The sequence below is a fragment of the Penicillium maclennaniae genome (assembly GCF_028827695.1).
Source record: "Penicillium maclennaniae strain IBT 15551 chromosome Unknown utg000007l:1.0-4884863.0:1.0-4888362.0, whole genome shotgun sequence".
Lineage (NCBI taxonomy): Eukaryota > Fungi > Ascomycota > Eurotiomycetes > Eurotiales > Aspergillaceae > Penicillium > Penicillium maclennaniae.
Genome location: NW_026623219.1, coordinates 4,751,343 through 4,775,753, shown reverse-complemented (window position 1 = coordinate 4,775,753; position 24,411 = coordinate 4,751,343). Strand labels below are relative to the sequence as shown.

The 24,411-nt window shown below is 43.1% G+C and overlaps 5 protein-coding genes across 5 annotated transcripts; 4 read left to right on the top strand and 1 right to left on the bottom strand.

The window, feature by feature from the left end:
- Nucleotides 1-3,685: 3,685 nt before the first annotated feature.
- Nucleotides 3,686-5,429, top strand: N7477_008978 (Nucleoside phosphorylase; the record flags this gene model as incomplete). The annotated part of the gene is made up of 2 exons (XM_056970640.1): nt 3,686-3,887; nt 5,410-5,429. The coding sequence occupies 2 exons, from the start codon at nt 3,686-3,688 to the stop codon at nt 5,427-5,429; spliced, it is 222 nt and encodes a 73-aa protein (XP_056820672.1).
- Nucleotides 5,430-7,236: 1,807 nt separating this feature from the next.
- N7477_008977 (uncharacterized protein) lies at nt 7,237-8,073 on the top strand (the record flags this gene model as incomplete). Its single annotated transcript, XM_056970639.1, has 4 exons — nt 7,237-7,275; nt 7,453-7,557; nt 7,709-7,784; nt 7,877-8,073. Coding segments are annotated over 4 exons (417 nt in total), but the record flags the coding sequence as incomplete, so codon positions are not given.
- Nucleotides 8,074-17,433: 9,360 nt separating this feature from the next.
- N7477_008976 (arsenate reductase ArsC) lies at nt 17,434-17,763 on the bottom strand (the record flags this gene model as incomplete). The annotated part of the gene is made up of 1 exon (XM_056970638.1): nt 17,434-17,763. The coding sequence occupies one exon, from the start codon at nt 17,761-17,763 to the stop codon at nt 17,434-17,436; it is 330 nt and encodes a 109-aa protein (XP_056820670.1).
- An 880-nt stretch (nt 17,764-18,643) lies between these two features.
- N7477_008975 (arsenic resistance protein) lies at nt 18,644-19,995 on the top strand (the record flags this gene model as incomplete). The annotated part of the gene is made up of 4 exons (XM_056970637.1): nt 18,644-18,944; nt 18,997-19,139; nt 19,194-19,280; nt 19,339-19,995. The coding sequence occupies 4 exons, from the start codon at nt 18,644-18,646 to the stop codon at nt 19,993-19,995; spliced, it is 1,188 nt and encodes a 395-aa protein (XP_056820669.1).
- A 737-nt stretch (nt 19,996-20,732) lies between these two features.
- Nucleotides 20,733-21,741, top strand: N7477_008974 (UbiE/COQ5 family methyltransferase; the record flags this gene model as incomplete). Its single annotated transcript, XM_056970636.1, has 4 exons — nt 20,733-20,939; nt 20,991-21,095; nt 21,150-21,492; nt 21,548-21,741. 4 exons carry the CDS (start codon nt 20,733-20,735, stop codon nt 21,739-21,741), a joined length of 849 nt encoding a protein of 282 aa, XP_056820668.1.
- Nucleotides 21,742-24,411: the final 2,670 nt, after the last annotated feature.

Here is a 24,411-nt window from a genome sequence, read left to right as displayed (position 1 = left end):
GGGGTAGTCTCGGTGCTATATTACACAGAAATGCTAGCAGATCTCGAAAAGTGGTTATGCGAAGGATAGGAGGTCGGGCTATGGAGGGGCAGTGAGGTAGCCCGTGTAAAGTACGGTATTATATGTAAAGCCTCCGTTCTGGAAATAAAAAAGGGTCTATTATTAGGAAAGGATTATTTATACCCTACTTTAATATAGATTAGTGTAGTCTCAGGTGCGGCCCGAGAAATAAAGTGTCAGTGTCTAGGGGGTGGGAAACTATTTTCGAATTCTAGTGTTTGGCCACGGTTACCCCATACCGGAAACTCTAATTACGGTAATTTTGTTAATCTACCAGAGATACATCAAGAAAAGATAGGGGGAACTTTCCCTGACCGAATTCAGTTTAGCGCGATCGGAGTGGGGCGCTAGGAAAGAAAGCGTCAGTGTCTAAGGGGTAATCTGTTTTCGAATTCTACTATACCGCGTCAACACACCACTCTAGAAAGTGATCAAAACCTTGATCCGGGTTCGTCTCATATATAATCTATTTTCGCTTAATGAATTGCTGAATCTCGGAAAAGAATTCTTCAATAGGATTCAAACCTAGTGAATATAGCGGGATATATATCAGCTTAACGTTATAATCCGAGCACATTTGCAGGATCTTCGCCGCCCGGTGGAAAGAAGCGTCATCCATAATAAGGATAGACTTTAGCGCTAGCCACTGGTTACAGTGTTAAAGAAGTTCGATAAAATCTTCAAAAGTGTCGGCAACAGTACAGCCTTAAAATACCCGTCGTAGGACGACTCCGTCCTATAAATATGCAGGAAGTATCTAATAGCGATTATTACGATAAAACTTAGAAACCTAGACTGGTATAACCCCGAGAGGGGACCAGCCAGTTCGTCGAAAGCCAGCCCTTTTATCGTAACCTAACTTATCCACAAAAATCAGATAGTACAATCTAAAGCCAGATATATTCCGGAGGTAAAAGTCGCGTAAATCCGTATGCTGTTCCTTTGTAACCTGTCGAGCTGCTTTCTTATACCACCCCACAGAAGCGCGCCCGGCTGATACTTTGAATCGTGATATGTTTCCCAAATTCGTCCCACAGAAAGAGTGCTATCTCGTCTTGTTATACAGTACGTCTCGAAACTGGCGCCACCACCTTCACTCTTTGATTGTTTCCCGAACCCTGATTGCTAAGATTGCTAAGCCGCGTTAGTCCACATGTGAATGATTCCAGACTGTCTGCCAGGGAAAACTATATTATATTATACACAAAATGACAAGGACAGTGGTTAGCCATATATTACTTATATAGTAAACACACCAGCACCTAATTGCTTCACCTTAAAAATTAACGTCCCTTAGTACGGTGAGAGATCAGTGACAATCGATCCCTTAAACGGTTAAGCCAGAAGCAAAGAATGGCGCCCAATCTAGCCCCCTCGAAGCACGAGCTTATCCACAATATGATTAGCAGTGGAGAGCTGTCTACATCACAGATTGGCAAAGCTGCCAGCTATAGTAAGCGTACTAGCCTAAGAATCTCTAACATACGGATATTTAACAGCGTTAAAACACCACCTAACCAAGGTGGAAGGCCCCGAAGCATTACACTAGTTATATTGGAAGCTCTTTGCGTCTATCTACTTGAGAACCCCGACTTATATCTTAATAAGATGGCTATTTTCCTATGGGACGAGTTCGACGTCTACGCCACGAAATCTAGTATTAGTTGCGTTCTTGTATTTAAAGGATAGTCGAAAAAAGCCGCCTGGCAGAAGGCGAAAGAGCGCAATCTCGCCCTAAGAGATGACTACTTTCACTTTATTTAGAATTTCTATTCGTACCACCTTGTCTACGTGGATAAATCTGGGTGTGATAAACGAATAGGCTTTAAACGAACGAGTTAGTCCCTATTAGGTATAGCACCAGTCTAAGTGTCTAAATTTCACTGTGGTAGAAGATATTAGATACTACCCGTATATGCCTAAGATGATATTGTTTTGTCTCGAGTATTTTAAGGTTTAACTGATACGTTCGCCTTTAAGGTCTTATTAGAGAGCTTCTCCAGCATTATGGGAAATGGCCGGAGCCGAAGCCTATTTTAGTCGTGGACAACGCATCTTTATATCACTCTGAGCGGATAGAGCAGCTATGCTCAGAAGTAGGTGTAAAGCTAGTGTTTTTGCCTCTATATTATTATAAACCTAAATCCTATTAAGGAGTTATTTGCCGAGCTAAAGGCCTTTATTCGGCGGCACTAGCTGTCTTACGAAGATAAGCCAGATCAAGGATTTGAGAACTACCTAGGATAGAGCGTTGGTATAGTCGGATCAAGGGCGGGAAGCGCGAAAGGTCACTTCCGGCACGCAGGCCTGACTATTAAGGAAGTGTAGCGTATCTATTATTATATCACCTCTACCAATCTTTCAATATCATCGGAATGGCCAAGCGCTCGTATTTTATAGTGTCTAAAACCGCGCCTACTATATCAGACGTATCTAAACGTCGCTTTTAGTGGAAGGGTATCTCTAGTTCTGCTTACAGCTATTTTCGAAATCGGCTTGACTAATACACACTTACTCTCTATTTGCTCGACCCACCGCCAAGCCCTTAGCGCACATCAATTATTGAGCGGGGTGCAGTGATGTATGTTCATAAGTTATAGCATCTAGCTCTGTAATATTACACTACGCGTACGAAGGTCGTAGAATTCCATAGAGCCACGGAAAATCTGGTTGCCCTCAGCCTCCCTCCTAACCCCGCCCGCTCCTAACTAATTTTCCACATTTATGTAGATAACCTCCCCTCCACGACATTTTATCCTCCTATATTCCCTACGAGTTTATCAAACAGCTATCCTATACCAAGTTTCTAATATTTACTAAGTGCATTATAGAAGCCCGGGCTCCTTTATCCCGTGACGATTACACGGTTAGGTGGATCTATGCCCTACCGCTGGAAATAGCAGCCGCGCAAATGCTCCTAGATAAAGTCCACGAAGACTTACCTGTGCAGCCGAATGACCACAATACTTATACTCTTAGACGCATTGGGAGACACAATGTTATGATTGTATGCTTGCCTGACGGTTAATATAGCATTACGTCTGCTACCGCAGTTACTATGCACTTATTATCCAGCTTCCGCTCTATTCGATTTAGTCTGATAGTTGGGATTAGAGGAGGGATACCAAATAAAAATGTGGATATCCGCCTAGGTGATATTGTGGTCAGCAAGCCAACGGATATATATGGCGGGGTGGTGCAATTTGATTATGGTAAAGCGCTGAGTGGCGGCGAGTTCCAGCGAATAGGCATGCTTAGCTATCTACCGCTAGTCCTCCTAACTGCGCTTACCAAACTGCAAGCAAGCTATATCGCAAATCATATATCGGGCCGGAGACAATTCATAGATATTCTTGTCGAGATTGAACGCAAAGTACCACGACAATCTTCCACTTTGACCCGCCCAACTTAGGAGGATCATCTATATCTTACCGATTATAATTATGTCGATATCAGCTCCAAGAATTGTGACGGCTGTGATAAGGCTAAGACTGTTCCTCGGCCTTCTCGAGATCCAAATCAGCCTATAGTCCACTATGGACTGATTGCATCTGCGAATCAAGTAGTGAAAGACAGTTAACTACGGGATCAGTTAGGTCATGAATTGGGTGCGTATTACGTGGAGATGGAAGCTGCGGGACTCATGAATAATTATCCATATCTGGTTATTCGTGGAATCTGCGACTATGCCGACTCGCATAAGAATAAGCAATGGCAGGGTTATGCCGCCGCCAGTGCTGCGGCATATGCCAAAGAGCTTCTTTTAGTGACCTCGTTTGCTTATATCGATCAAACACCACCAGTGCCTTATCCTCCGTTTAGTCCTGGTATGTATATATCATTTGTGTGACGCATGAATGTCTTGTGGCCTGAGGGAGGCCTGAGGGGGAACGTGATCTGGAAGGAGCCGTGGGTCTAACCCGATTCGGGATAGAAGTGGGTTTGTTTCGTAGATGCTCGTTTCCCTCTTTCTCTTCTTCTTCTTCTCCAGTTTAGTTGCTTCTGTTAATAATACACGAATTCTTCTTCGTCTTAGTCGGTAACATATAACTAAACTCGTCTTTTCTCTTTCTTGTCGCCTCTAGGTGCAGTCCAGACATCAGACACTTCGCTGTCGCTGTCTCGCCTCACTAGTGACACTATTTAACGAATCAGAACCGAACGAACGAACCCCGAACCGAACCTTTGCCGAACGCCACGACGGAACGACGTTATGGTTAAAGGAACCGACACCTATACGAAGTCTAAGTCGCGTGACCGACGCGGGAGACGCACCGCACCGACTAAGAACTTTCTCTCCGAGGAGGGGGATAATAAGGAGAATATCTAAGAGGAGCTCGCTAAGGAATAGGAGCTACCTAAGTTCTCGACCCTGTCTCGGAACCTATTAAGATATCGTAATATAATTAGCTTCGAGGTCGATAACCCAGAGGCTAAGGACCTTATCCGCCGGGAGTTTTACTCTAAGGATCAGTTCCGAAAGAAAGTCTAAGAGGATATAAATAGCCTATAGGAATAACTGATCTAGCGCGAGACCTATTAGACCTAATAAGACCTACAGACCTCTGGAGATATATATTTAGTATAACTTCTGCGGACTAATAACGGGTAACTTAAGGCTACTATTATTAACCTAACCTAAGAGCGAGATAAGGCTACTACCTACCGGGATCTTATAGTTAGCGAACGGAATAACCTTACTTTCTAGCTCCTTTAATCCTTAGCGCCGAGCCCTCAAAATACTCTGAACTATCGAGACCCCTAAGTCCCTAAAGCCTAAGGCTATCTGTCGGCTAAAATACCTAATACTCCTATATTAGATAATAGTAAGATAGTTCGATTTAACGCCTAGGCTACGATAATTAAATATAAGCTAGCTACGAACGCCGATTATTATCCCACTGCCAAATATCGTATAATCTACGTTATAAGCTATTACGAAGGGAAGGCACTTCTTTATATCTACCTCGTCTAGAAGAAGATACCTTAAACCCCTATTAGGACGCCCTAGATATTATAGAGCACCTAAAGGGTGTCTTCCAGAACCCGAAACTGTGCTACTAAGGCTTATTAGGAATACTAATATCTAATAATAAAGCTAAGAGACGACTTCTATGATTTTCTCGCCAAATTTATTTGTCTCGCCGAAGAAATAAATTAACTAGAGAATCGCTAAAAGCGAGACCTTTACGATAAGCTACCGAACTTACTATAGACCTAAATAATATTACTTATAGATAAGACTTCCGTTAATTTTAATAAGTTTGTCCGTACTTACTAAAGCGCCGCTCACAATATCACCCTTTAATTTAAGGCTAAGGAGTCCTATAAACTAACTACCCTCTTTAGAGCCACTACGGGAGCCTTAGCTAGCATAACCTATTCCCGCGTCTTGTAGTTACTATTCGTAAAGCGCGAGAGTATAAGCGCCGCTCTATATAAGCCACTATCGGTTAATAAACGTAACGCTTTAATAAAGGAAGGTCGCTACTTTAACTGCTGCGAGTAAGGGTATATAACTCGTGAGTGCCCGAAGAAGAATACTATCTTTACGATCGCTACTGCTAAACTTTAGGCACTCGAATAGCTGCCTAACCCCCCTTAGGATAATTAGTCGGGAAAAGTTTAAACCTAGAAGAAGTCTCCTTTCTAGGTAGTAAGAAGTTATCACTTTATTCTCTGGATTTAACTAGATTATTTAGATTAGGCGAAAGTCTTAGTTTTACCGCTTAGATAGCCTATAATAGATATTCTCTTTTAATTTTAGCACTTAGTGATACCGGAGCAGGTAGTTATATCTATATCGATTTATCCCTCGCGGTATAGGCCGCGAAGGTATTTAGCCTATATACTCTACCCTTATCTTACCCGATCCTAACTAAGGGCTACGATAGATACCCGGGAAAACTAATCACTTATGCCCTCGAATTAACCCTAATTCTTAATAGCCAGAGACTCCTCCGCCTACCTATATTAATCACTAATCTCGGATAATATAACCTAATTCTTAGGCGGATATAGTTTAAGGAGTTCGGTATTTTCCCGGACTACCGGAAAGGACGACTTATCTAGCCTAAGGAGCCTAGTCTCGAGGATAACGTAACCACGAAGATACCTACTATTCTCCCTCGGGCTATTCTAAGAAAACTAAAGCCAGATTCTTAACACTAAGAGGACGCTAACCGACAAAATAGGCTATTTCACGACTTCCCTTAACCGCGGATGGCTAGAAAGCTTCTTCTATTTAGGGGTAACTAAGTCCGTGACCTAGAGCCTTTATAGTAACCACGAAAACCTTAAGAACGCTATATTAGTCCCTTAGATATAGTTATACTTATCGGAGGCACTAGGTTTCACCGGTATATTAAGAAGGAAGGTAATAAGGTCTTCCTTACTTCTCTCTATAAGATCGACTATATCCTAAAAGAGAAGCGAGATACCTAACGATAGGCTAAAGACTAAGAGACACAGAGTGTGATCCCGGAGGAGTACTATAAGTATACCGACGTTTTCTCGAAATAGGATTTAAATACCTTATCGCCACACCGAGGTACAACCGATTATCAGATCCTTCTTAATAAGGGAATAACGCCCGGATACTGCCCTCTTTATAAGTAGTCCGAGGAAGAACTCTAGGCGACAAAAGCCTATATCACCCAGAACCTTACCTAAGGCTTTATTGTGCCTAGTAAGGCCCCCTACGTATCTCCTATCCTAATAGTTAGGAAAGCTAATAATAGTCTGCGGCTCTATATAGATTATCGGAAGCTTAACGCGCTTACGAAGAAAGACCGTTACCCTCTATCACTTATTAATAAGATTCTCTAACGGCTTAGGAAGGCTAAGATACTCATAAGACTCGATATTCGTTAAAGGTTCTATCGAATCCGGATATATCCTAACTCAGAGGATCTCACCACCTTTCGAACGCGCTATAGATCCTTTAAGTATAAGGTAATACCCTTTAGCGTCATAAATAGGCCTACTACGTTCCAGAGATTTATTAATAAGACACTAGGCGATTACCTAGACAATATCGCTATTATATTTATCGATAATATCCTAATTTATAGCGAGATAATTAAGGAACATATCTAGCATATAAAGAAGGTCCTATAACGACTCTGTGAGGCCGGCCTATAGGCGAGCCTAGGTAAGTATAAGTTCTATTAGCAGAGCACCTATTTCCTAGGGTTTATTATTAGTACCGAAGGGGTCCGTATAGATCCTACTAAGACTACTATTATTTGAGATTAGTAGTAACCTATAATAGTTCGCGGTATACGATCGTTCCTTAGCTTCTGCGGTTTTTATCGGAGGTTCGTTAAGAACTATAGCCGAATCGCGAAACTATTAAACCGCCTAATAGAAGATAATATACCCTTCGAATAGAGTGAGGCCTACGAAAGTGCCTTCCGAGGACTTAAGGAGAAGCTCACTTTAGCCTCGATCCTAGTATATTATAACCTAACCGCTCCGACTAAGATTAAGACTGACGTATCTAATAGGTGCGTTAGTGGAGTGATATCCTAATTATAACTCGATAGATATTAGTACTTAGTGAGCTTCTATTCGAAAAAACTCGATTAAGCCTAGTAGCGATATAATACGTATAATTATGAAATACTCGTAATCGTCCTCGTATTAGAGGAGTAGAGGGCGGAGCTTAAAGGCCTCTAGCGAGAAGATCGGTTTAATATCTTCTCCGATTATTAAGCCCTACAGTATTTTATAACTACTAAGAAACTAAATTCGCGTTAGGCTCACTAGGCTAAGTTCCTATCCCGATTCCACTTCTTAATCCGTTACTTTATAGGGAAGCGGAATATTATTGTAAATACCCTCTCCCAAAAAGATCTTAGTTTAGGAAACGGACGAGAACAGATTCTTCTCCCTCGGTTGTGTCTCGAGCATAGCGTATACCCCAAGGACCGCGACGACCCTACCCCTACCCTAATTAGTACCTCCGAATATATTTTAACGGCTACCAGTAGCTCTAATATTATCACCTAAGTGACCCTTACGAACTAATAATACGAGAGTCTCGAGGAATACCGAGAATTAGCAAGAACTAATCCGGATAGACCTTAAAAACTATAAGATAGGCTACTATTAAATATAGGTCGCCTAGTAATGCCAGATAATAGGGACTTACGGGCCCGGTTACTTAATAAGATCTATCGGTAGCCCTTAACGGCGTATCCCAGATAGGATAAGATAAAGGCTCTCCTATCCACACAGTATTTCTGGCCTAGATAGTCTACTAACGTTAAACGTTATATAGATAACTGTTTAGTCTATAAGCGTATAAAGATATAGAGAGACCGGCCCCTAAGTCTATTATAACCTCTTCCCCGCCAGACTGTCTATAGTAGTATATCACGATAGATTTCCGATCGTTCCCTAAAGATAAGCGGGGTTTCGACGTAGTGTTTATGGTGGTTAACCGGTTAAGTAAGCGGCCAGTCTCCCTTCTATATTATAAGATAATTGGAGCTCCAGAGATAGCCTAGTTATTTATCTCTGATATTATACGGTACTTTGGCCTACTAGACTTAATCGTATTAGACTAGGGAGGCCAATTTATCTTAGTATTCTAGACAGAGGTCTACTAAGTCCTAAGGATTAAGCGTAAGCTATCGACAGTATATTACCCCTAGATAGATAGCCAGAGCGAGATTGCGAACTAATATATAATATAGCGACTTCGTGTGTTAGTGAATTAACGCTAGGACGATTAGTCTGACTGGCTTCCGGTAACGGATTTTGCCGCTATAGCTCTATAGCAGGATTCTACTAAGAGGTCTCCCTTCTTTATTAAGCGAGGATATAAGCCCCGGATATCCTTTAACTAGGACGCACCCGCGGAACCGTCTACGTCGCCTTAGTTAACGTAGGATACTTAGGACTACGTTTGGCGACTCTAAGAGGTCTGGAAAGATACCCAAAAGGAGATTAAATAAGCCTAGGAGCGTTAGCGCGCCTAAGCTAATAAATACCGCCGGGAAGTAGATTTTAATATTAGTGATCTTATCTTTATTACCACTAGGAATTAGAAACTTGACCGGCTAAGTAGAAAACTCTCTGATTAGTCTAGTGGCCCCTACAAAATCCTCTCGAAGGAAGGTTATAGCTATTGGCTCGACTTACCGTCTTCTATTAAGGTTAACTTAGTCTTTTTTCCAGATAAGCTCCGCCGTGCGGCGAGTTCCGATCCGCTCATAGGTCAGATCGCAGACCTAGCTTTACTAATAGAAGTTAACGACTAATAGGAATAGGAAGTCGATAAAATCGTAGACGTCCGACTACGCTATCGGAAGCTTTAATATAAGGCTAGGTAGATCGGTATTAAGGACGACGACTGGTATCCCGCAGGGGATTTTAAAAATGCTCCGAATAAGTTAATAGCTTTCTATAAGCGTTACCTAGCCCTGCCCGGACCGCCTATACGGTTATTAGTGTGGTTGGACGCTGCTTTAAATAATTACTTTGTGGATAATTATCTAGATAATGGAAGACCAGAGCCTCGGGGCGAGCCTCTTTAAAAAGGGGGACTATATAACGTATGAATGTCTTGTGGCCTGAGGGAGGCCTGAGGGGGAACGTGATCTGGAAGGAGCCGTGGGTCTAACCCGATTCGGGATAGAAGTGGGTTTGTTTCGTAGATGCTCGTTTCCCTCTTTCTCTCTTCTTCTTCTTCTCCAGTTTAGTTGCTTCTGTTAATGATACACGAATTCTTCTTCGTCTTGGTCGGTAACAATTTGCATTATCTATTATGCAAAGCATAATAATCTTATTCAGATACGAAAGACCCGTCCAGTATGATCCTTACTTCCCAACCCAATCCACCAGTGGTGATTAATCAGAGTGAGCTAGGCGGAGTCTACCTGGGCACGATCAGGGGCGAAGAGATAATCCCGAGCCTAATCCAAAAACCTGACTATTGGAGGAGAGAGATTAATGCACTGATAACGCGGCTACTCTCAATCCATCCCCAGTAGTGGGTAGAGCGACAGAATCAGACAGCGAAGACTATAAATGATTTCTTCGCTCGCAACAAGCTCACCTTCAGAGTCAACCTTCATCTAATGAAGGACGAACGGCCAGTCTACACTAAATATGATCGCTAGTATCTTAATGCACTGTTCTATCATAATCTAGGGTAGATAAATTTCAAAGATCCAGGCGTTCCAGCGATCAATATAGGTATACTTAACCTATGGTCTATCCTTAAGTTTCTAGATAGAAATTGATCAATTAATGTGTACTGTGGAGAAGGCCATTCCAAATATACGTTCATAGATACATTTGTGAAGTATCGTTATGCTCTGGGTTACTTACCTCTGTCCTCTAAGTGGTTAAGGGAATTGACCATCTAGTTCAGGATCCCCACGTCCTATGCTCTTCGAGAAGCGATCGAAGAGTATAGGTGGTGACACCGATTTCCCGACGTACCATAATAAACTTCCTCTAAGAGGCCCAAGGCAAACAGAACATAATCCCGCAGATTAGATATACTGTGCACCCTATTAGGAAATTTGTAGCCACCTAGCATATTATCTAGGAGCCAGGCAACCCCTGCAGATTCTATAGCGATGCTACCGCCATTCCTCTCTAGGACTAGCCTACTTAGCATCCGCGGAATTTCCCTATATTTTTGTATAGTGATTCGAATTAACCCGGAAGAATCGTGTCGTAGTATACGGGTATAACCCCTAGAGATTTATTCAACAGATCTTTAGTATCAGTTCAATTAATTTATCCACCCCGACTATCCGGTTAGCTCGATAGGTCTGCAGAATACTAGCCTATACGGAAATCCTCCTTTCTGACATATTCCTCTGGGTTCTTATCCGCGTTACGGAATTTACATAGTAAAATACTATACTATACAGTGAGCATATCACGGTGCCCCTTATTTGAATACGGCCCCCTCAATAATTAACCTGCGCTAAGGCCTTGGCGGTAGGGCCAGAAAAGAGTAATCAAGTGTGTATTGGTCAAGGCAATTTCGAGAACGACTGTAACGCGGGTTATATTAATAAGGGTGAGAGTACAAACAGAGATTATTCGTAACTTTCTTACTGTAAGTAACTTTCTTATAGTAAGGGAGTACTCTCCTACTGTATAATTACATATTATATATAGCTTAGTCCACGACTATAACCATTTCCCCTAGGGCCTTATTCTTCTCTATTAAACGGTGCGCTTCGCTAATCTCCTCAAACTTAAAAACTTTCCATAGCTCGGTATTTAGCTCTCCACCTACCGCCATCTTAACGATTTCCGCGAGGGGCATATCTGATAGGGGAAATTCAGGAGTTCCGAAAGCTACCAAAGAAACTGAAATGAACGCCACTTACTATCTATAGAAGTGGATTGAAATCCGGTACCGGCGCCAGGCCTCCTAGAAAACCCGCTAGACAAACTCTACCACTACGATAAACCATTTTCAGCGAGTTAAGAATAGTGCTATTGCCTATAAGCTCGAGAATCGCATCGAACTTAACGGGGAAGCGTTTAGATAAGTTTAGTCCTTCAGTCACCACTCTCTCTACACCCAGAGCCGTCAGCTAAGTCGCTCGTCCTTTATTGCGGGTTATCGCTATAACATAAGCTCCAGCGTAGACGGCGAGATTAATTGCCGCTCTGCCGAATGCGGAGGTCCCGCCGCGGATTAAGAGCTTTTGCCCGCTTAAGAGCTCAAGGTTTCGAAATAAGCAAGTCCATGCTATAGCGTATAATTCCGGAATAGTAGCTAGCTGATCCTAACGAAGCTTTAAAGCTGCTAAGCCGAGTGCAATAACATTTGAGACCTTAGCTTTCGTGAACTGAGTATAGCTACCGCTAATAGTGCGCCCGAGACCGCCCATAAGACTCGCTATAGGAGTTCCCTCCTCGAATTCACCACTAGGGCAGGCCTTAACTATACCGACGCACTTAATGCCACTAATAGGCATCCACTCCGCCCACTCGCCTTTCCGTATATGTATTTCGGCATAATTGACCCCAAAAGCTTTCACGCGAATGATAACGTGGCCTCCTTCCGGTTCTGGTGGGGCAATATCCTTAATAATAAGCGACTCCGGCCCGCCAAATTCTTCAATCACGATCGCCTTTATAGTGAAATCGTTCACTTTAACGTTAAGGAAAGGTAAATTCAGAAATTTTAACGGAGAGTTGGGAGCTTTTTTAGCTTTGAATTTTTCGAGCTTGAAAATCACCGCAATCCTGTTACGCATTTATACAATAATAATTGCATTTGCTCACTTAATTATATTTAATTTACTATCTCCCCTCTTACGCCACTGCGAGTCTAGGTTGATGCCTGCCGTGGCTAATAGCTAATTCTGCGTAAACGCTATATGCATTACTGTTTTATCGTGTTAATGTTATTTGACGAAGTTTGACGAAACTCCACACGATTACTCTCCGCGGTCGGACTCGCAGAAGAATGATCCGTTAATCTGAGGAGAGTGTAAATGCTATATTTCCCGTAAGAAGACCGTCGTAGTATCTTAGGCTTTCGTTAAAGAAAAAGTTGAGGTATATCGGAGTGCGACGATTTTCGGATGGCACGGAATACTTACTATCATCATCCTCGCGATGTCATGGATCACCTATACAGTTATAAGACATAGCATTATACAATAGTTAGAGTAAGATACTGTATAGATATTGATACAGGAACATTAATATTCCGGGGCTATTCTAGATACAGACTAGTTAATCTTAGCATTGGGGTTGGGGAAGAAACAAAGAGTGTAGGTGGTGGCACCAGTTTCGAGACATACTGTAAGATCGGGATCCTGTAATCTTCGAGTGACCGGTACCTGATCGAAAAGGCGGGAAACGATTTACTTAGCTGCGATTAAGACTATTATAATACAAATTTGTTATTATATACCGAGCGGGAACTAACCCCGGCCTAATAGCGGACCCACTAACGGGGCCTCCCGAGATTCCTCCTATAAACCCAGAACGCACTACTAAAATTCTCTCGGTTAAGGACTTTGAACCATAGATTATCCCTCGTAAGAGAAGATAGCCTCGTTAGGGAGACAAGTTCGTTAGTACACTACGGTTAAACCCCGAGTTCGTAGGAGAGTCTATAAGACGAGTGACCACTAAGGAAGTATAAAAGCTTATTAATACGCTAAAAGATATTATTTACTATTAAATTATACTTATCGAATCTACCTAAAGCGAACTTTAAGAGATTAAGTATAATTAAAATATACTCTAAGAGTAGAATAAGAAGCTCTAGGAGGAGATATAGGCTCTACGAACCTAACTTAAAGTACTCCCTTTAGTACCTTTAGCTAAATTATAGGCCGCCATAACTACCGGGGATAGTAACCTAGCCCCCCTAGCGGATCTACTAATAGCCTAAGAAAAATCAGAATTATATCCGAATTAGTACCTAGCGATTATTTATAGATCTAAGAGATAATAATAATAGTAATAGTAATACCTTTAGATAATACCTATTTATAGACTTAGCTAATAACTATATCCGAACGGCTTTATTAAGTATATTATTTATATAAGATACCTAAGTCGCTAGAATTAGTACTACTAAGACCGAATATATAATCTAATTTAAGAATATATTATTAGCCGAAGCGGCCCGCAATAATACCGAATAGTTAAATAAACTAGGAAATAATATAAAGCTAGTTAAGCTATAATTTAGTATTATTATATATTATACCCTAACTAAGGACTTTAATCTAAAGAATATAAATATATAAGTAATTAAGAAAATTATAGAAGAGAATAAATTAACTAATTAAGGATTCCGGATTAAAGAGGTAGCGTAGCTTAAAAAAAAAGATAAGATATTAAGAAAGTTTACGTCGCTTAGGATCTAGTTCGACTTAGCTAAAGGGACGGACTTAATCCTAGATAAAGGGTTCCTTATAGGCTAATAATATATTAGTAGTATAAAACGCTACGAGATTAAGAAAAAGAGATACTTTTACTACTAACGCTTCGGATATTTAGCGTAATTATATAAGGAGACCTTACGATATAGCTACTGCGCCAGTTAATATCTACGCGAATACTACCTACCCAGTATACGACTACAATACCTTAACTATAATAATATATACCTAACCGGAGACCGCTAATATCGAACTCTAGCGAACTTTTAACCTCTCCTAATACCGTGGTCGGTAAGCGAGTGGCGCATGTAAGCGAGCGGCGCACCCGCCCACTTTTTCGCATCTCCGCGCGTCCATTTATCTTCCATCAAGCACTATGCCTCCAATTCGTGTCGGATCAAGCCAGGATTCTGTCCAGCAAGAGGGCCGTTTATCAATTGCTATACAAGCCATTCAAAATAAGGAAATCACGTCTATACGCGAGACGGCACGTCGATTTAATGTGCCTGGAACCACGCTCCGCCGTCGACTACGCGGTACTACAAACCGCGCTGAACGTCGCGCAAATGGTCATAAATTGACCCAAATCGAAGAGGATATACTCCAGCAACGGATATTATCGCTAGATTCACGCGGTGCAGCCCCTACGCAAGCTCACGTACGAGAAATGGCGAATATTCTACTTGCGAAGCGCGGTTCTACCCCTATCCAGACCGTCGGCGAAAAATGGGTATATAACTTTACCCAACGCCGTCCAGAGCTTAAAGCTCGCTTTTCTCGACGCTATAATTACCAACGGGCAGAACAAGAGGATCCAAAGATTATTCGAGCGTGGTTTAACCTCGTACAAGCCACAATTCAGCAATATAGTATCTTACCGGACGATATCTATAACTTTGACGAGACTGGCTTCGCAATAGGCCTCTGTACGGCCCAAAAGGTGATTACCCGATCAGAATACTACGGTCGGAGATTAGTTTTACAGCCAGGAAACCGCGAGTGGGTAACTATAATTAAGTCAATTAACGCTTCGGGGTGGGTGCTTCCGCCGACGCTTATTTTTAAAGGCCAAAAATATAATTAAGCATGGTTTGAAGACCTTCCACCCGACTGGCGCTTCGAAGTTAGTGCAAATGGATAGACAACCGACGAGATAGGCCTTCGCTGGCTTCAAAAACAATTTATTCCGTTAATAAATCATCGTACGCATAGAAGATATTGACTTCTAGTCCTCGACGGACACGGGAGTCATCTAACACCAGAGTTCGATCAAATCTGCGCGGATCATGAAATTATCCCAATCTATATACCACCGTATTCCTCGCATCTACTTCAGCCTCTTAATATCGGATATTTTGCTATTTTAAAGCGTTTATACGGCGGTCTAATCGACCAAAAGATACGGCTCGGGATCAACCATATTAATAAACTTAACTTCCTTTTTATATACCCACAAGCTCGCGTCGACGCTTATAAACCAACTACAATACAAAATAGCTTCTGAGCAGCAGGATTAGTGCCGATTGATCCTCAATAAGTGCTATCAAAGCTTAATATTTAACTTCGGACGCCGATACCTCCCATAAGCCGCGGTAGTCAATCAAGCGCTTTTTACCCACATACGCCCGCGAATATCGATAAGCTTTTAAAGCAAGCATCCTCAATTAAAGCTTTCTTAAAGCGACGCTCAAAAAGTCCGCCATCGCCTTCGCAAACCGCGTTAAACCAGCTTATTAAAGGCTGTCAGATCGCAATGCAGAACGGTATACTTCTCGAGCACGAAAATAAGCAGCTACGTGCCGCAAACGCTACGCAAAGGCGAAAGCGTGCTCGTAAGACTAGATGGATAGCCCACGATGACGGTCTATCCGTACGAGAAGCATTAGAGCTCGAGGAAGCTCATGAGGAGCCCTCTTAGGCAATTCTAGCTCTACCAAGCCTACTACCGCAGGACACACTAGCACCGAAGACGCGGCGTCCACCCCAATGTACTAATTGCGGACAGATCGGACATAAGAGGAATACATGTAAAGCTAGAGATTAATCAATATAAAGGCGTTGTGGTCGATAAAAGTGTCAAGATATAGAGAAAAAGTGGGCGGGTGCGCCGCTCGCTTACATGCGCCACTCGCTTACCGACCACGTTATCGGAATAGATATGCAAATACAACAAACATGCGGAATAACACATTCTCCTTCATGCCGGGGGATATTCATGCTGACAAATGACTAATATTCTGGTAAATAGGACGCTTAAATCGGCGTCAAAAGTAGCCTTTCTCGGCGCCCAATTTACCTTCACTTAGCGTTGGGGTGTAAACTACCAGTAATTACCAGTAATTATAGGGTATAACTAAATTGACCTTATCAGGTTATTAGGTCAGGGGTCGACCTAATGACCTGATAAGCTACATACCCGAAAATATCCCTAAATCACGTCGGTTTGCTAGTCTTCACGATACAGGTCAGTTCACGTCTTGCATAACTGCAGCAAGAATTATCGAAAATGCATAATCGTTCAGACTTCGTGACGTCCGATCTGAACTCGGATGCGGTTCGGATCAACTTGCATGGTGAAGAATATGTCGATTTTCGACATTCTGGACAAATAACAGGTATGTATCTGGAAATCTTTCGGTCGGCATATTATGTGAATGATTCGATTACTATCAAATCTGAAGTCTTGCAATCTATCCTGCAATCTTCCGGCTCACATATTACCAGAAGCATGGGCAAAGGGGAATGGCAATTTCCCCGACGAGGATGGAAAATTAAAGGGGCTATGTCCAAGTTCAACAGGTCTACTTTACATTGCCACCTTGCTGATTTGTACGCACTTTCTGTGTAAATTGTACGGCACACACTCTCTCGCTTGGTATATATACTGAGCATCAGACAGCCCTGTGTTACATTGCATGAGGACGGATCACTGTGCGTTATCCTGGCTACCTCCCTTGTCCAATTTCGGACTGTAGTGATTTATCATGATCGGATAATATACCGATTGTAAATGGTTACTGACATTTGCACCATATATCATCTTTCTCATCTGTACTGTTATAGAAACAAACTATGAAGAGATTGTGAAGAGGTATATAAGACTGACGCCGTATACTGAGGGCCTTATCTTTACTTTGACTTTACGGATATGTTTCTGCATCCGTGCTCCCATACAGTCGGACCAAATTTCAGAACGTCAGTAACACGGGTATCTCTTGATTCCAATCCATGTTGCGAGACAAAAGGTGACGTACTAGAAGTGATATCATAGCTGCGAGAGGATAAGTCATAAATAGTACAGAACAATGGAAATACCAGCCATGCAACCGTTCACTATCCTCAACACATGCTGAAGACTGCCACATCACCACCGGACTCGGGTCTTAAGTACAGGATGCTTAAATTGTTGATTTTTAAGACCGGAGCTCAGTGATAAGTTTCTTAACACGTTGACGGATTTCGTGACGGATAGCTCTCACAGCGTCTAAGCCTTGCCCAGCGGGGTCGTCCAGTTGCCAGTCGAGATAGCGCTTGCCAGGAAGAATGGGCAAACGTCCCCACATCCCATAGTAATCACAACATCGCTGGCTTGCACTGCGTCGGCAGTTAGGATCTTGGGGTTTTGGTTGCTGAGGTCGATTCCTTCTTCACGCATGGCTTCGACGACGGCGGGATTGATAGACTCGGCTGGGGCCGATCCGGCGGAGCGAACTTCAATGGTGTCACCAGCAAGATAACAAAGGAAGCCGGCGGCCATTTGGGAGCGCCCGGCGTTATGAACGCAGACAAATAAGACACTGGGCTTATTGGCCATGATGGGCATGCCTTTCGAGTATTGGGTTGAGTAGTCCTTGCGAGTAGCTAGTTGAATATGAGGATTGGTGGGTATAATAGTTGGTGTCTTTAAGGTATATGAGGAATGGGAGAAAAAGGGTATGGCAATGCCGCTATTTTTGTACAAAAGGGATGCACTGGCTGTTCTCCAAATATATATACCACGTGTTGGCTGGAAAAGGGGAAGAATTAGTAACCCGTTGATCTAGAACATTCTTCATACAGCGGCGTCGTCCCACAACTCAATAGCGTTCGACGAGGGCCTTTTTGTGAGCCGTAGTCGCAGTACATGCCGAAACCGCATTTAGACCGAGTTTACTTTGCCGTAGTCAAAAGTATCGTCTGATCAATGAAAATGAACTCAGGCATTCATTACTGAAAAACTTGCGCTGGCAGCTGGTGAACCGACGGTATTATCAGCCATATAGGAACTGTCAATGGAAACTACTCGCATGGCCATCTCTATGTGCTCTCACTACATAGGAATCTGTGTCTCACTCCGACACTATCATTGGCCGAGGGTTTTTGGAAGGATAGTGCAGCATTTTCATCACTGACAAATCACAAGCCTAGAGCATTGCCGCTATGTCACTCCTTGATTATTATTGGTCAAAGCCGACAGATTGTCATTCGTCCGGTGTGATTGGCTATCACTAATCACCAGTCTTACTATATTAGGACTAGCGGCAGATTCTCTCTTATAAGACGAACTCTAGGTTCTGCATATTTAAGAGACTATTCCGCTCAGTTGGTGCAGATTTTCGAATGATCACTGCTTACTATTGAATTTTCTTACAGCTTCTTTATCCGACAAAGGACGTTGTGAAGCATTTTACGCATTGAATCTGCTGATCCTAGACATGGCTAGCGGAATTCCTCAGGCAAATCTGCCCGTGCAGGCCGAACCGCAATCTCACAACACAACATTGAATAATCAGTCAACAAATTCTAAGACTAAGGATGTTGAAAAACAAAGTACAAACGAGATCGAGGAGTCCACGGTCAAGCAATCAGCCTTCAAAGGGCTTGGCTGGCTAGATCGTTTTTTGGCCGTATGGATCTTTCTGGCCATGGCAATCGGAATCATACTGGGAAATTTTGTGGAAAATACGGGACCTGCCCTTCAGAAGGGACAATTCGTCGGGGTTTCTATTCCGATTGGTACGTACTCAAGAAATCTTCAACAATACAGTCTCTAACTAAATTTTGCAAGCTATCGGTCTCTTGGTCATGATGTATCCTATTCTTTGCAAAGTGCGATATGAATCTTTACACCACGTCTTCCGAGAGCGTGATATTTGGATCCAGATTGCATTTAGTATCTTTGTTAATTGGATTATTGCGCCTTTCCTAATGGTGAGAATTTTTCGACTCGTCACGGTGAAACTTGCTAACGTTATACTTCCTTAGCTCGCACTGGCATGGGCTTTCCTACCAGATGAACCGGAGCTTCGAGAAGGGTTGATTTTAGTTGGATTGGCCAGATGTATTGCTATGGTACATTGCCCTTTCCCTATAGTATGCCCGAACTGGACTAATGTATCATCGCTAATAGGTTCTCATATGGACCGGTCTTGCTGGTGGCGACAGTGAATACTGCGCTATTCTTGTTGCGGTTAACTCACTGCTGCAAATGGTGCTCTTTGCCCCCTTAGCCATTTTCTTCATAAAGGTCATCAGTCACTCTGGCAGCCAAGTTGCACTTTCTTACTCCACTGCTGCCAAAAGCGTGGCTGTTTTCCTTGGTATCCCTCTTGGTGCTGCAATTATCACGCGCATTACTCTTCGAAAGATCACCAGCCCACGTTGGTACGACCAGGTTTTCCTGAAGTGGGCTAGCCCATGGTCACTTCTGGGGCTCCTCTTCACGATCCTCGTATTATTCGCATCCCAGGGCCGGCACGTGGTGCATCAAATTGTATCGGTGGTGCGAGTCGCCGCTCCGCTTATTGTTTATTTCATCATTGTCTTCTTTTTCACCCTTCTGGTGACCTACAAGCTCGGATTTGGTTACAAGTTAGCAGCCACTCAAAGTCTCACCGCTGCCAGCAATAATTTCGAGCTTGCGATCGCTGTCGCAGTCGCAACGTTTGGCGCCAACAGCAACCAAGCGCTTGCCTCCACTGTCGGGCCATTGATTGAGGTCCCTGTACTGCTTGGCCTTGTCTATGTTGTCAAATTCATAGCCAAACGAGTTGGCTGGAAGGATTAAAACGAAAGGAGGACAATTTCCCGTTTGCGGCTCAATTGGGCTTTCGGGGCTCTTTCCTTTCATTTGTTATTGGTGGCTACCTTGTTGGCATTCACCGATCAATATTGAAGAGGCTAGATCCTCGGGGCATGCGTATACTATGGGTAATACATCAGTCATCAATACTAGCCGTTATGGCATGAACAGAACTTCATATAAGCTATACGACAGTCAGGGAGATAAGGAGTGATTCTTAATCTAGATAATTTTGGAGAAGCGCCAGTGGTTCTTCCGTTTGTCCTTGCGACTGATAAACCGAAGCTGCTTCGGTGTTACTTATTTTTAGCCAGGGTTATCAGCTCCTAGGCGCCAGTATCCCATCTTGGGCAATGACTCCTTGATCGACTTGAAAAATTATCAGTTGACTGGGCTCTTCCAGAATCACCATCCATGTAAATACCAAACATACGTCTATTCTCTTAAAATTGTGGGTTGAGGGTGGGGGCTAGGATATATCCATGACAAATAGGCTTGGCAGAGACATTCCGGTGCCCACCGGTGACATACCAGAAAGTATCGATCGTCCAATCAGAAAATGTGAGCCGCCTGACGTCGCTAAATAGGCTCCTGATTCGTGTAGTATATATTTAGGCTTGGTCTCTCCCCATTACGACTCTTGAAGTAAATCATCTATACAATCTTCACTTAACCGACAGACGAGTCTTTTTTCGCCGTGCTGAAACAGAAAGTTCGTCAGAATGAATCCGGAAGATACCTATCGATGTGTGCAAAACCGCTACGCTGGAGTTGCGAGGCAGACGGACGACGCTCATAAACCGGGAGACCATAAACGCAAAGTCGCAAGGGCGTTTGGGTATGATCTAGAGGATCTGCGTTCTATTCCAGAAAACGCGAATTTAGGTGTTAGCTGTGGGAATCCATTAGCAACGGCAAACATAGGTGTGGTAAGTACTGTCACCGGTCGCTCCTTGGGGCTGATTTTGATATCCATATAGGGCGAGGTTGTGATTGATTTGGGTAGTGGCGGGGGCATTGACGTTTTGCTAGCGGCAAAGAAGGTTGGAGGGGAAGGAAAGGCCATTGGTATTGATATGACCAAGGTATGCGGATCACTTCCTACCCATCTGACTTTACTTCTTGCTTAAAGCTAGCAGGACATGCTGGAATTATCACGTCGGAACGCAAGGAACGCCGGTGCCCACAATGCATCGTTCATAGAAGCGTTCATTACTTCTATACCGTTACTATCGTCCACCGCTGATTGTATCATCAGTAATTGTGTGGTAAACCTAGTGCCGGAAGTTGAAAAGCCTCTGGTCTTTCAGGAAATGTTCCGTCTACTGAAGCCAGGAGGTAGGGTTGCCATTAGCGACATCCTGGCGAAACGAGAGCTTCCGATGGGGATCAAGAAGGATCTCTCCTTATATGTTGGCTGTATAGCTGGTGCTAGCCAGGTTGCCGATTACGAAAGATATCTGAAGGAAGCAGGGTTCCAAGGTATTCATACTATATTCATGGGGCATTCAATATTGTACTGACATCTAGCTTATAGAAGCAGTGATACTGGACACTAATGCCGATCTCAATATTTACAAGGAGATGTGGAAGAACGAGAAAGACAATGGGCCGGACCCTACGGGATCATGCTGTGATACAACGAATAACAGTACCAGCGGGGAGATAAACAATCTCTCAGAGGTTGATCTCAACATCTGGACTGGTGAGTTGGCCTTCACAAGAACCTAGTATCGACGTACCACTGACAAATTCCGTATTTAAAAGGCTCATTTAAAATCTTTGCTATTAAACCCGACACCCATGACTGAAAATTCCATGAATTGAATTCCAGCACACACAAGACTTCTGGTCTCATGAAAATAGCACTATTCAACATAGCTGGTGCAGCGCTGGAAATCAGGTAACTTTCAGCTAAGCGAGTTGAGAATTTTGATATTCATGCTACATAGGTTATCACTCTGCTTTACATCGGATTCAATATGGACTTTCTTATGCTATTATTGTGGACTAGATAGAACGATAGGGCCGCATTACGTCCAATCATTCAAGTAATTTGTAATACCTTAGCCAGTTTAACATAATCCGGAAATATTTCCTGGTCTCGATATACGTCGAAGCCCGTGGTAGAGCGTGACATTAAGCTACATTTGTGGGGAAGTTCCTTTAAATAAGGCAGGAACGCTTATTTTCATCAGACTGGCCGGGGCATATGATGATAAAGAAACTAGCCAAGAGAGCAGTGCCTTTATTTATTTCTGCCACTACGCTGTTCAGGTTCATCAGTGACAAGATAAGTAATCCGAAAATCGTCTGAGAGCTATTCTTGCTGACTAGATTAGCAATATGTTAAAGATGGACAGCATATACAGGGCAGTGTTAAGTCAACTTCTTGCAGGCCAGTATGGACAAGAGAAACGGTAGCTACTGGAAGAATTGAGGACGTTGTTAGCCTTGATATTTTTCTTGCTTCTCCACTCATGGGAAATACTCTCGCTCGAATTGAACATGGAGCAAATTGAAATACAAACTCATTTGGATCTACTTCACAAGGGGTGTCATCCTCACCTCACCTCAAGTTGCATAGGTACGCACGCGGTGATGTGATGGGGGCCATAAGTTGTCAGCTACTTCTGTATAAAAATTTAAGTCCAATAATTTTGCGTCCCTATTTGCGTATTTGTGTCACTTATCGAGTACATCGAAGATTGACATATTCTTCACCATGCAATTTGATTCGGAGTCACATCCAAGTTCGAATCGCAGATCATGGATATCCGGATAGTCTCGCAGGCTTGCTATAATTCTGGCTGCATCCTCGCAAGATGTGAGTTGCCCTATATCCCGGGCGCCGCCAAGGTCTTGCGCTTTGGACACGGTTTCGTGGGCGTCAGGACTGAGTGCTACTGGTCGCCCTGCACTCGGGCCTTGCATATTGAGACCGATATATCCTTTTGTACCTGATCTTGATGGAGGACATCGAGTCCCGGAAGTGTCAAACTCAGGTGGCGAGCTACTTAACTCTAGCTTAGAAGCTGTGCGTGTATGGCGACAATTCATACGAGGATCATTTGTTCTAAGGAAGTTGTTGATGGAATATAGGTTGCCTGCGATTTTAGGTATTTTTCAATTTCTTCTTTTGAGACGCCGTGAAGTATCAGCAGTGATCAAAGAAGGGCATTCTCTTTTGCAACTTTTCTCCCTGCCTGTTGAACTTCTTGCGACGCAGCTACACCAAGTCTTTGGAATGACCGTAGCTGTTCCTCAAGGTGCTGGGTGTACTCCTTGCGTCGGGCGCGAGAACGCCGCTGGTTTTCGCGGATTCGAGCCAACGCGGTCGGGAGACGCTCTTTCATATTTCCAGTATTCCCTCTCTTTATGTACGTTAGGATTAGGTAACAATATCCTCCGGAGGTACGTACGACTATAGATAGGACTGAATAAAATTGTCGCTTCTCGAATCGATCCGGGTGGTGAGTATGTGAATTTCAAGCTGCCTTCGGCACGGGGAAACAGTACGCAAGGGTTTGATAACATAATCAACGACCATTCCGCATTAGTCGTTATCCTCCGCAGACCCGCATCCAATCATCATTCGCTGGTGACATACTACCGTCTGTACTTGTCGAGAAACTTTTTTCTCTTCCAATGAAGAATGACAGCGACCATAAGGCATCCCAAAGTCCAGGGACTCCGAGAACTTAGTGATCGGAGTGATGGGCACATCCGAGCAGCATGGGAATTTGGCTAGTTTCTGTTTACCATGTGTTTAGGATTGATAATTCTATTATTTCTCATTCTTTGTCACGAGATCGCGGTGTTCAAACACCAGATTGATTGGATACCTCTAAGCAAAGTCCGTCCAACTCAAGGCCGGACACTTGCCATTGCTCTAGTGAATGGTGGAATGCAGTCGTTTATTGCGTATCCTCGGTCGCTAATATGCGTATGTTTACTATGCTGAATCAGCCCTCAATTCCTAAGGTGTACCACTCTTTTTCCCAAATGAAGGTCAATTATGGCATCAACGCCTCAATCTAGTGGTAACCGGGATCGTCTGATTGGTTGTATAGATGAATCTGTCAAATACACAATCCTGATGCGGGTCCGCATCGAGCTCTTTACCCATTGTTTTAGCGAACGAACGAGAAGACAAGAGACCCCGGGAAGGAAAGAAGAATTCTCGTACGCTTGTTTGAGTTAAGACATATTATAAATAGTGGGTGATAAATAGCCGTATAGACAGCCGTAGTAGAAATTACTCTTTCTTAAATTCGTTCTCTATCTCATTGCTTTTAATCATAAATAGCCATAACAAAGCAAGAGGCGAAACACTTTGACCAAATAGACATAGCGCATTCTTCTATTAATATTGGTATTCTGATATAGCCGCGGTCCACC